The 14,330-nt window shown below is 29.0% G+C and overlaps 1 protein-coding gene across 1 annotated transcript; it reads right to left on the bottom strand.

Moving 5' to 3' along the window:
- Window positions 1-1,051: 1,051 nt before the first annotated feature.
- On the bottom strand, window positions 1,052-4,782 carry LOC107871643 (glucan endo-1,3-beta-glucosidase 5). The gene is made up of 2 exons (XM_016718564.2): window positions 3,355-4,782; window positions 1,052-2,229 (listed from the first exon to the last, which is right to left on the bottom strand). Exons 1-2 carry the CDS (start codon window positions 3,696-3,698, stop codon window positions 1,107-1,109), a joined length of 1,467 nt encoding a protein of 488 aa, XP_016574050.1. The 5' UTR covers window positions 3,699-4,782; the 3' UTR covers window positions 1,052-1,106.
- Between the last annotated feature and the right edge of the window lie 9,548 nt (window positions 4,783-14,330).

Below are 14,330 nucleotides of genomic sequence, written 5' to 3'. Positions count from 1 at the left end.
AGAATAAAGGTAAAAGTAAGTCTCAAGTGAGGAAGCACATGCCAATTCTAAAATCAACAGAACCGTCGAAACTCATCCAAACCTCCAGAATATAAACCAAATATGTAAATCGATCATAAAACATTTTCCTAATCTATTGGAATCATTAAATCACCCAATTCGAAATTGCCTTGATCAAATGATGATCATAGTCAATTATATAGTCTCTAAAATACTAGAATTCATATGATGATCTGCATCACTCTCTAGTGCCTCTGAATCTGTGCAAAATATCTAACCAAGTCATAAACCACCCTATGAACCTAAGAGAGCTATCGAAACTCAAATTCAAGCTCATTAATCAAAAATGATGACTTTGATCAAACTTTCCAAAAAACCTAACTTCCAAAACATTCTCGCAAATCATAAAAGGCATAATTAAAGCTGCCAAAAGGGTCAAAACAAGAAAACAAGTTGAAATTGCAATCGTGGGGGTAGTTATATGTTTTACGATAAGCATCTTACATTACATATTTAAGACCATGATATTTACACCATAATATAGTACAATATCCACATCATATTTTTTAAATCACAAGATTCAAAAATTTCTTTATTTACTTACTTGAACTCCGTGCCAAAACAAAATAAAATAGTACTTCCTCCGTTTAAAAAAAATGATCTACTTTTTTTTTTTTAGTCCTTTTAAAAAAGAATGATCCATTTCTTTTTTTGAAAATATTTTAATTTCAACTTTTCACATGACATATTTAGAACCATAAGATTAAAGGACATTTTGGTACATTTGACACAACTTTAATTTAAGACCACAATATTCAAAAATTTCTTTATTTTCTTAAATTTTATATCAAGTCAAAGTAAGTCATTTTTTTTTTTTAAACGGAGGGAGTAACAATTATGGTATTATGGAATAGGTAAATAGGAAGAATTGTAAAACCAGGTCAATGGAATAAAATTTCGGACCTAAAAAGAATGGTATCAAAAAAGAATGGTATCAAACAAGAATGGTACAGAGCAGGGTAATGTTGTAAACAAAAATCAATGATGGCAATTTCAACAGAAGTGACTGGAATATATATATATATATAAATATAACTCAAGAAGTTCTACAAAACACTCAACAAAGAAATTATAACCAGAAACATCACATTGACAGGCTTAGTTGTAAATGCATTGCTCTTATGGCTGTTAGGACCACTTGCTTGGATCATGATTTTGAATTTACAGGTTCCACCCGGTGGTGACGGATCCGTGTTTGTGATCATGGAAAGGTTTGGAAACTTGCAGGCACTAGATTGCTGGTCGTTTTCCTGATAGTAACTGTTGAATGCATATGAAACGTTGCCACGAGAATCCAGATCCGAGCACGACGTCCCATGCCCGAGGCTGGTGCAATCAGCATGTGAACATGCATATCCCACACTATCAGCTAGCTGAGGATTATCAAGGCTAGCAGAGGGTGACAACACACACCACTGGCGAGCCAGGTAACGAACTCCAGTTGCTGGTACTAAACCACCTCCATTGTTTGTACCCAAGGAAAGATTGTATTTAGGGGTACCATCGAAGTAATATATTCCCCAATGGCGCTCAAAGTTACCGGGCTGAATACTTTTCGCGTCCTCATCAATCAGACTGAACAGGTAAGCATCTATAGGGCCAGGTCTCATTGGAGTCCCCTTTCCACCTGAAATGTGAGTCATGAATCCTTGGTTGAATTTCTGGGCAGCCTTCAAGTTTGCATTAGTGTCTCCATCTGTTGGCCATCCAATTTCCCCTATCATAATCGACATGTTTGGGAATCCATTTTTCTGCAATGCCCAAAGAAGGGTATCGTGATTTGCATCAAACACATTGTTGTAGATTTTCCCATTGTCATCGATGGGGCTTGAATATCCATCAAAGAAAGCATAGTCAGCAGGGAAGTTGGGGTCATTGTAGAGACTTATAAAGGGATAGATATTGACAGTAAATGCGCCTCCATTGTCATTCAAGAACTTGACAATGTTCACCATGAGATCATGAATGTCTTGGCGGAAGTCACCTGTTGACGGTTTTTCATTTGAACTCTGGTATACATCGGCATTGAGAGGAATAGTGACTTTCACCCTATTACCAAGACCAGCTTTTATAAGGGCTGCCTGGATGTTTTGAAGAGCCGGGAATGTTGTTGACAGAAACGTCCCATTTAACTGAGCTAGAAATGGTTCATTTCCAACTGCAACGTATCTGTACAGAAAAGAACTCTATTTAGCAAAATTGAAGGCGAAAAGGTCAGCTATTGTTACGTCAGGAGAGTTCTTGAGTCAACCTCATTAAGCTACAGTTAGCATTATATTGACTAGGTACAAAATGTTCCATGTAATTTTGCCTAAACAAACAAGTTAGATTGACTCTTGTGGTCCGGTCCTTCCACGGACCTGCGCATCACAGCTTTAGTCACTGGCCTGCCCTCTTTTTGAACAAGTTAGATTGACAATTCGCAGTGGAAAAGCTAATTTTTTCTTACTCCTCCTCCGTTTGTATACTCCTAAACATGGCTGATGATTTAGCAAATATAATCATACTTTTAAATGCCAGCACTTTCAATAAGAGTCCATGACAATACTCAATACTCAATGCTCATATACACCAAGCAAGTCGCGGTGGTTTTTACAGTTATGGAGAGAACTACCAAAAGCAACAAGAAAAACAAAGGGGCAAAGGAAAAGGACAATAAAGGAAGGGACGGGAGAAAATACTTACTCACATTTGGTACATGCACCAAAGCAATAAGGGTTCAAAACAGATGTCTTCTACATAAGATTTGTCACGTAACTATGGTTAATCATTTGGTATTATCATATCAATTTAGGACATTAAAAATGGTTTACTAACGCAATTTGGAGCATGTATTAGGTTAAATGCCTGTAGTATATATTAAAACAGGTAACAACTCTTACCAACAAGGCACGGTTATTACTGAAAATGACTCTTCTTTTTGGTGGGATACTTATTTACTAATGATTTTCCAAATTCCAATCCTTTAGACCAATTCTTTTAAGTTTCTAGAGAGGATTGTGCAGAAATGAGAATTTCCTATATTTCTTTATTTTCTTATAAAAATTATCATGGATTAAACTTATTGAATTTACTTACGTTGGGAGAGCATGAAACATACCATGAAAACTTTACAAGTCTGGTAAGAGTAGGACAGGGTACTCAAATCAGGTACAGACAATAACTTTTAAGGTTATCAATTAATGTTTACCACAGATGTACATGTAAGTACCTTAAAACTGAACAGTATATATTCTACACTGTCAGTATATATAACTTAAAAAGAGTGAAGAATATTGAGAAGAAACTACTCACTTGATGTCAACACTATTGGAAGAGACGTGTGAAGAAACATTCTTTTCTACCCATTTCTCAGCAGCATCCATGCTATTAGCTAAAATCCAAAGCATTTCATTTGGGATTCCAACCATGACTTCAATTCCAGAGCCACTGAGTGCTTTCAAGATTTCTGAATCTGCATCAAACAGCTTCACTTTCTGAATCCCATTGTCTTTCAACAACTTCACTACTATGTTTGGTGGCAATGGATGTGTTGCTTGTGTTCCCCAGTTTGCTCCTATTCCATACACTTTACCTAGTACCATCAACCCCAAAATCATTGAAATATATAAACCATATTTCACCCCCAAAATTCCCATCTCCTTTTTACACCACAAAGGCCTCTTAGACAAGAATCAACAACTTGTTGAAAACAAGAAAACAAATATCAAAATTGAATTTGTTTCATTCCAAAAACACCATGATCAACTTTATCTATGTTTTTGAACTTGTTTACTCCCTAACTAGCTCAAGAATCTAAAAGGGTCTTCAGGAATCTAAACTTCAAGAGGCTTAAAACTTGCTAACAACAAGAAAGAAGAGAACTTTTACTCACAAACTAGCTCAAGAATCTACAAGGACCTCCATGATTTGGAATCTCAAAAGGCTTAAGACATGCTAATAACAACAAAGAAGAGAACTTTTTACACACAAACTAGCCCAAGAATCCAAAAGGGTCACCAAAAATGGGAACTTCAAGAGGGTCAAGACTTACTAACAACAAGAAAGAAGAGAACTTTATCTGTTTTGAACTTTTACCCACAACTAGCCCAAGAATCCAAAAGGGTCTTCAAGAATTGAAATATCAAGAGGCTTAAAACTTACTAACAACAAGAAAGAAGAGAACTTTTATCTGTTTCTACACCCCTCATGTGACCAACTAGTTCAAAAACTCAAAGAAAGTGTCAAAGCCTTTGAATTCAAGAATCTAAAAGAGTTGGAAAACTGTGCTTTAGAAGAAAAAGAAAAAGGGTTTCAAAAGAGGGGTTCAAAATTTAAATTAAGAAAGATCATTTGTAGGAGAAGCTAAAAATATACCAAATCAAAGGAGGCAAGAAAGCATAACAGAGAAAAAAAAAAACGGGGAGTTCAAAAGAACAGTACTTTACATCCCAAGGAAGAAAACAGTAGGTCTGGTAGAGAAAACCAATCTTGTTAAGCACTGAAATTTTGACAAATACTACAAAAGTGAAGGGTATTCTAGAGCTTGTGAGTATGAGTCACAAATACTTGTCATAGAATAGAAGAAGAGAAAGGTAAAGATGATAGCTACCTATGAGATAGGGATATACTATATACTAATTTTCTAGGATATACATACTACATGCTCAAGTAATCTAGCATCAACTGAAGTTTAGGCCGCAGTGGCTAGTGCGCAACTAAAGCAAAACTTAAAACTGAACTATGTAACTAGTACACTTGTACATTTGATCAATTGTTGCTTTTGCTTTTTATTAGTTTTGTCGCGAAATAATTGTTCATATCATGTCACAGACTACTTTTTTCCTCTTCCACAATCACATATTTCAATTTACTTGGACTCTCTTCATGAGATTTTCTTATATTTGATATTTGGTATTCCTTTTAAGATGCGATTAATTTGAATTGATATCTAATTTCGCTTCATTCGCACGATTGAAATGCGAAACTTTCTTTTCAATTTTTAGTACATGTTTGGGAAATTCACTTTTCTTTTCTATTATAAAGAAGAGGTGGTGTCCACCACCTCTCACGTAATTACCAAAAAATTACTTTACTCCCACTTAATTACATATCATGTATTAATATATAATAATTTCATTGTTTCATCATAATTATTTAAATATTTAATTTATTCTATTAATTTATATTAATTAACTATAACTACATATTGAAAGTAATTTTTTTTTTTAATTAGCTATCATGTTCAAAACTAATTTGTTACCACAAATCACAATAATTAATAATTTAAAATATTTAAAAGATATATAAAAATTTTATTGGCTCTCATTATTTTAGCAATGCCACATAAATTGAGATAAAAGAAAAAGTACTGCAAATCATAATAATTAACAACTTAAAATATTTAAAAGATATATAAAAATTTTAATCGACTCTTAAAATTGTATCGAAACCACATAAATTGGGACACAAAGAGTAAATATATTATTTGATAATTACGTAAAAATTATTATAAATCACAATAATTAACAAGTTAAAATACTTTTTTAAAAATAGAAAAAGTTCTATTCAAATCTCAAAATTTTATCGGTGCACCATAAATCATGACAAAATAAAAAATTATCTTAATTAATTGCAACTAAATATTTAAAGTAAATCATTTTATTATTTCAATTGAATTTTATATAGAAAATTAATTATTTTATTTATTTATTTATTTACTTTAGTAAATTTAAATTTTAAAATTATCTTTTTCTTATATAGAAATACTAATATTTAAACTTAACTTTAAATTTTTAAAGTGCAAAATTAATAAATTTAATTTAATAAAATAAATTTCTAATGAATATTTTCTTAGAATTTGTATTGGTTCAATATGTATCAAGTTAAAAGGAAATAAAGAAAAATATATAGTAAAATTTTATTATTGTGAAAGATAAATATAATGTACTATCCAATAATGTTTAATAATATCGTATTTTGTATATGCAAATATAGCATCCTGTATTTAATTAAAATACTATTTTGGTGAATTATCGATGATTACTATTGAATATGATAAAATTATATTAATTTTTATAGTAATAACATAATCAATTGCTCTTAATTAATTATTATGAGTCATCTAGGTATTAAGAAAATAAATAATATTCAATGAAAAATAAAATAGACATAAAATACGATATTAACTCTTAATGTTCTAAATTAAATTTTTGTCTTTGGAACGATAATTTTACTATATCACTCCTTATTATAAGTCATTTACGTATTAGAAAAATAAGAACAACAAAATGATATGTCAACATAAAATATTTGATTGACTATCAAAATTATATTAGTGCCACATAAATTGGGACAGGACAGAACAAGATATAAAACAACATATATTATTTGATAATGAAATAAAAAGTACTGTAAATAACAATAATTAACAAAAAAAAATTGACTGATTTCTGTTTCAGCTGCTTTAATCGTGATTTTAATGTATCACCCATAATTAATTATTATAAGTCACTTATGTATTGAAAAATTAATAATATTGAATCCATGATTTTACTATATCACCTACAATTAATTATTATAAGTTATTTATGTATTAAAAATAATTAATATTTAGTTAAAAAATATAAAATAAATATTTATGACATGTCTGATTAAGTTGCTTCAATCGTGATTTTATTATATCACTCCTAATCAATTATTATAAGTCATTTATATATTAAAAAATTATTAATATTTAATAAAAAAAAGTAAAATAGACGTTTATGACATGTCTGCTTAAGCTGCTTCAACCATAGTTTTACTAAATATCACCCCTAATTAATTATTATAAGTCATTTAAGTATTAAAAAATTAATAATATTTAATAGAAATAAAATAGATATAAAAATGATAAATTAACTCTTGATGTTTTAAATTAACTTAACGTCTTATATAAGGTCCACTTAAATTTTTCACAAGTATTTTTTATAGTAATTTCGCTATGTCACTTCTAATTAGTTGTTGTAAGTCATTTAAGACATTTATGTTTTGTTGCTTCAGTTATGATTTTACTATATTACCCCTAATTAATTATTATGGTCATTTAAGCATTTTGTCACATAAGTTGAAATAAAAAGAATATTATAAATCACAATGATAAAAAATTTAAATTATTTAAAAAATATAATTGACTATCGTCGACACAAAACTCTGGACAAAGAGAGTAGCACATATTATTCAAAAATTATATAAAAAGTATTATAAATTACAATAGCTAACAACTTAAAATATCTAAAAACAATTTAATATGTTATATATTTCAAAAAATTACATGAAAAATACTAAAAATTACAATAATTAAAAACTTAAAAAAATTAAAAGATATAAAATATTTGATCGACTTTTGAAATTATATTAGTGTCACTGAAATTGGAATAGAAGAAAAGTATTATAAATTACAATAATTAAAAACTTAGATTAGTTTTAAAATATAATTGACTATCAATGTCACAAAAATTTGGACAAAAAAGTGGCGTATATTAATTTGAAAATTACATTAAAAATATTATAAATTACAATAGCTAACAACTTAAATTATCTAAATACATATTAAAATAATATATGTTGAACTCATGCTAGATTCCGGATGAATCCTAGAAAACATATATCATTTTCTTATTAAAAAAAATTATTTTGAATATATCAAGATTGAGAAGACAAATAAATATCTTACCAAAACACCCCTCTACTCCCATTTAATTACATATCATATCCCAATATATAATAATTTCATTGTTTCATTATAATGGTTTAAATATTTAATATATTCTATTAATTTATATTAATTTACTATAGCTACATATTGGAAGTAAATTTTTTTATTTATTTAATTGACTATCATGTTCAAAACTAATTTGTTACCACAAATCACAATAATTAATAACTTAAAATATTTAAAAGACATATAGAAATTTTATTGACTCTCAGTATTTTGGCAATGCCACACAAATTGAGATAAAAGAAAAAGTACTGCAAATCATAATAATTAACAACTTAAAATATTTAAAAGATATATAAAAATTTTAGTTGACTCTCAAAATTGTATCGAAGCCACATAAATTGGGACACAAGGAGTAAATATATTATTTGATAATTACGTAAAAATTATTATAAATCACAATAATTAACAAGTTAAAATACTTTTTTAAAAATAAATAAAAGTTCTATTCAACTCTCAAAATTTTATCGGTGCAGCATAAATCATGACAAAAGAAAAAATTATCTTAATTAATTACAACTAAATATTCAAAGTAAATCAATTTTATTATTTTAATTGACTTAAAATAAAAAATTATCTTAATTAATTGCAACTAAATATTTAAAGTAAATCAATTTTATTATTTTAATTGACTTTTATATAGAAAATTAATCTTTTTATTTATTTATTTATTTTAGTAAATTTAAATTTTAAAATTATCTTTTTCTTATATAGAAATACTAATATTTAAACTTAACTTAAAATTTTTAAAGTATAAAATTAATAAATTTAATTTAATAAAAATTTCTAATGAATATTTTCTTAGAATTTGTGTTGGGTCAATATGTATCAAGTTAAAAAGAAATAAAGAAAAATATATAGTAAAATTTTATTATTGTGAAAGATAAATTTAATGCACTATCCAATAATGTTTAATTATATCATACTTTTCATATATAAATATAGCATCTCGTATTTAATTAATATACTATTCCGGTGAATTATCGATGATTACTATTGGATATGATAAAATTATATTAATTTTTATAGTAATAACATAATCAATTTATCTTAATTAATTATTATGAGTCATCTAGGTATTAAGAAAATAAATAATATTTAATGAAAAATAAAATAGACATACAATGCGAAATTAACTCTTAATGTTTTAAATTAAATTTTCCTCTTTCGAACGATGATTTTACTATATTACTCCTTATTATAAGTCATTTATGTATTAGAAAAATAAGAATAACAAAATGATATGTCAACATAAAATATTTGATTGACTATCAAAATTATATTAGTGCCACATAAATTGGGACAGGACAGAACAAGATATAAAACAACACATATTATTTGAAAATGAAATAAAAAGTATTGTAAATAACAATAATTAACAAAAAAAATTTAAAACTTGACTGATTTCTGCTTCAGCTGCTTCAATCGTGATTTTAATGTACAATGATGTTTAAAGAGGGATAAAATGGTATAATGAGATTTAAAGAGGATAAATCGTATGTAGTAAAATGTGAGAAGAATAAAGCATAAGTAAATTTTGTTACTATATTTTCAAGAAATTAAAGAAAAGAAGTATAAAGATTATTTGCAAAAGATTTTTACAAACTAATTTAAATATAAATAAATTAAATTTAGATACAAAAGACGTGTATCTATCACAAATTTGCTACCAAATACTTCGAATTTTCTTAATATTAACAAATTTTCTATCAAATATGTGTAGCCATCTTTCTCAATCTTTTACAGTTCCTCAATATTAATTAACATTTCTCTATTTTTAAATAAAATAAAGAAAAAAAAATCTCAACTATTCCTTCTCTATTAAAAAACGACACTCTTTTCCTGTGTTAAAAATAATAATTAAACAAAACAATAGCGAATCTAAGCTGTGTATTCTCTTTATCAGATAAGTTTACATGATTCTTAATCTTTACGATATTGAAAATCAATAATCTGTTGGATATTTGATTTAAGCTATTTCATCAGATTTACGCCTATTCTTTCTTTATATTTCTGATCGCAAAATTCAACAAGAAGGTTAAAAAAAGGTTTCAATTGTGATCCCCTCAACTCAATCATACTAATAAAAATATTCTATTGCTCCAACTTTCTACTCTAAGATAAATCCTAAAACTTAAATATTGCAATCCACATGTTCTATTGTTGGGCCCGTGCTGACAAAGTCCTTACACTTCTAGTTCTAATTGTTGGGCCCGTGCTGACAAAGTCCTTACACTTCTAGTTCTAATAAGAATGAGTGTAATTACTTTGTTTTATACACATTTTAATATATTTTTATGACCAAGTAATTGCTTCGTCAACATGTAATTGGGAGAGAATTTTATGCTCCTCAATATTTCAAAAATAAGGGAAGGATTGATAATTAGTAATTACAAGATTATTTTATTTTTTTCTTATTTATTTTATTTTAATTTATTTTAAATGTATTCTTTATTCTTTTTAATTTTACTTTTGAATTTTTTTTACATTTCTTTACTCCTTATTCTCAACCTTTGCCATGTGCTTTCATGTAATTTCTCATACTTTTTTTTTTTTTTTTTCATTTCGCTTAATTGTGTTATTATTATGTTTGAAACTATACCTTCTTATGTTCGAAACTATACCAACTCATTATATAAGAAATGAGTCGGCCACAAACTTAGACCCTTGATCATATATATTGGATCAAATTTTAAAATATTATTTTTAAATATTTGTTGATCATAGAATGTAATTAAATTTTTAAAAATTAATTTCAAATATTTTTAAATAAAAATTGGCTCAGCTCACTACTCACAAAACGTCAAACTTTAACACAACTCAAATTTTAAAAATCACAATTTTAAAGCTCAATTTTTTAATTTTTAGATTCATAATCTATGGTCAAACGAGAGCTTAGCTTATAATGAGTGATGTCATCAAGTTAGATTTTTTCGTTGAATGAGGTTAAAAACAAAATTATACGATGATGTCTAATGTGATAGATTACTTTTTATTAAATATCTGAATAATGTTATGAAACTAAGAGTATAAATATTAATTTTTTAAGTCAATCATGGAGTCCATGATGTTCTTGCAAATACATGCTTAATTATAATTTTGCTAAATAGTTCAAATAAATTTACTTAAAAATTATATATCAATTATTTTTTACAGTATTAATAAAAAAATTATAATTATAGTATATATATTAAATAATATGTATCTTGAATACCTAGCAACATATAAATATTAGTAATATTTCTAAAGTATAGTTTTTGGTCATTAAGTTTTATTTAAAAAAAATTAAAAGTTTAACAATATAATTATGTTTCTGCAATGAACCATTAGTTTATAATTACACTGGAAGATAACAAACCGATCATAAAAAGTATTCTATTAGTATATAATTACTAGGCTGTCTATACTAAATCCAATTTCCAAAATGACTTTCAAACAGATCCTTACTGGTGGATTTTAGATTCAATTGTGGAAAAAGTTAGATGGGTTGCACTTTTGACAATTTTGCCACACAATAATTGATCCATTATTTTCATGACAAAGGAAAGGATATGACAAGTTCTATGACTATGTTTTTGGTTTGGACTTTCCATTATAAGAAGTTAAATTTATTTTTTTAAAAAAAGGAGAAGATATTTTAGTCATTTTAATAAACGAACAATTTATCAATTTTTTTTACCAATACATCACTAACTTGGGGGTTTGCGCGGTAGGCAATAAAATAGTTTTAAAATGAGGTGTAGGTGACACAAGTTTTAATAATTGAGTGGAGATGACAATTACTTTATTATGGATAAGAAAGTTTGGTAAGTTTGAGAATAGCCCACAAGTTTTAAAATTTATACTTTGATCCAAATGTTTACCTAATAAAATGGGAAACGGGGGGAAAAAGACGTCTTTCTCTCTCTTCTCATCCATTGTTGTTTTCTCTCTCTTAGCGATATTTGTTGTTCATTGTTGCTGCTCCTTTATTCATCATCTTCAGCTTCATTATCATCTTCTACTTCATTATCATCTTTATCTTTATTTTATTGACCATTGTCGTTGTTGTTGTTACCGCTACTGTTGCTATTTGAGCAACTTCTTAGGTCAAATTTTGTCGTACATCACTTTCCACTTGGCATTACTTCATAGGAGACTTTGGTAAGTCAAATTACGATTTTTAGTTGAATTTTTTATCTAGGTAACTGCTATTGTGCTATTTTTCCAACAATGGATAGAACACAATTATGAATCCAACATAAGATCCATCTGTTTAAACAGATAAATCATCTGTTGCGATAGATGAGACATCTGCTTCAACAGAAGATTGATATGTTGGATTCATGTTATGGTTCTATAGGCCGTAACATAAATCGAACAGATAGACATCTGATCCAACAAATGATTTATCTATTTAAACAGATTAGTTATCTGATGCAACGTGATAAATATATGTTGCAACAGATTATTAACCTGTTGCAACAGAACCTAAACTCGATTCCAACAGACGTGTTGTCTGTTGCAACAGGGTAAATATCTGTTGCAACAGACTATTAACTTATTGCAATAGAACCTGAACTCGATTCCAACAGATGATAAATATCTGTTGCAACATATTAGTAACCTGTTGTGATAGAACCTGACCTCGATTCTAACAAATCGTAGTTTGTTGCAGCAAGTAAGTCATCTGTCGCAATAGGTTAATTATCTATTGGAACATATCACTCATCTGTTGGAATCAACTTCAAAGGTGTGTCAGTACTGTAACATCAATCCCAACAGATATATAGTCTGTTGCAACATATGTTTCACCTGTTATAACAGATGAATCGTCTGTTGAAATCAGCTTCAGGAGCGTAACATGAATCCCAATAGGTAAGTAATCTGTTGCGAATGATTACACATCTGTTGGGATTCATTTATGAAACTATGGAATCATTATTAACTTTTTTTAACAAATGACTTTATTTAGGTACCACTAATGGAGGGATCAATAACAATAGGAGTGGATTATCATGGTCAATGGATCGAGAAGAGCAATCGATATGTATGACATTGGAACGAGGGTGAAATGCTAAAGACGATAGCTATGGCAGTCCAAAGTGATATTTCATATGATGATTTTGTGAGCTTAATCATCAGTTATTGTGGAATGAATTTTCAATCGAAAGAACTCGTCATCAGCTACATGCACAGCTCCTTTGAAAATCAAAGAGTACTGCCTTTCAAAATAACCGATCAAGTTCAGTTGCATGCTTATCTTAGTGATTCATCCAGACCGGTGTTAAGGGTGTACGTGGTTGAAAAGACGAGAGAGAATGAGAACTAAAACGTAGAAGAACAACAACAACAAGACATCTTTGATAATAGGTTGGATGATCTAGACATAAATAGTCCAGATGATGAACAAACACCTACGCCCGTTGATGCGACCAATACGATGTGTAGTTCTTCTCAATTAAAATAGTCTGGAAATCTTCAAGATGACGGGACCGACTTTTTTATTGGAATGTCATTCAAGGACGAGAAAGAACTATCTACCACTTTGTTTATTTCATGCTTGAAAAAATATTTCAGATTAAAGAAGGTGATTAATTCGAGCAGTGTCTTTTGCTTTAAATGAGCTAATTCGAACTATAAGTGGTGGTTGAGAGCGGTGAAGTACGCAAGTTCTGACAGATTCATTATTCATAAACATAAAAAGCATCACACATGTGGTTTGAAGCACATCTCAGGCCAAAATCCTTACGCCACGGCAAAGGTCCTCGGTGAATATTTCAGGAGTAGTTTCCCCGATGGCAAAGGCCCTTCAACAAGGGTTATGGCCAATCAACTCCTTATGGAATTGGGTGTCCTGGTCAATTATTAAAAGATATATACGCCCATGGAGATTACCAAGGACTTGGTTAGAGGGACACTCGAGAATGGGTATACATTCCTGGATGCCTACCATTACATGATTGAGTCCACAAATCCCGAAAGTAAGACGATATTGTATTTTGATGAAAACAGAAGGTTCAAGTACTTTTTTTGTATCCTATGGTGCTTGGATTCAAGGTTTTCGACATTTGAGAAAAGGCATAGCCGTCGATGGTACCTTCTTGAGGAGCAGGTATAATGGATTTCTGCTAGCAGCGATGGCGCAGGATGCGGAGAATCACATCTTTCTTGTCGCTTTTTGTATAGTGGACAAGGAATGTGATGCCTCTTATGGATTTTTTTTGAACAATTGAGAAGTTGCATCGAAGATACCTAAGAGTTGTGTTTTAGATCAGATAGAAATCTAAGTATTCCAAAGATGGGTTCACGTTTCTTTACTTCAGCTTACTTTGGTTGTTGCATCAGGCATCTTGGAGAGAACATTCGGACAAACTATCACAACAAAAGGGTCGTGACCCTTTTTTATAGAGCAACTAAAGCATATAGTAGAGAGGGTTTTTTAGACCATTTCAATCAAATAATGGATGTGAATCCCAAGGTAGCAGAATTTCTCGTACATGTCGGTTTCGAAAGATGGACTCGGGCATTCTGTCCAGCAGATAGGTACATT

Source organism: Capsicum annuum, chromosome 1 (genome assembly GCF_002878395.1).
Source record: "Capsicum annuum cultivar UCD-10X-F1 chromosome 1, UCD10Xv1.1, whole genome shotgun sequence".
NCBI lineage: Eukaryota > Viridiplantae > Streptophyta > Magnoliopsida > Solanales > Solanaceae > Capsicum > Capsicum annuum.
This window is presented reverse-complemented; position numbering and strand designations above follow the sequence as displayed.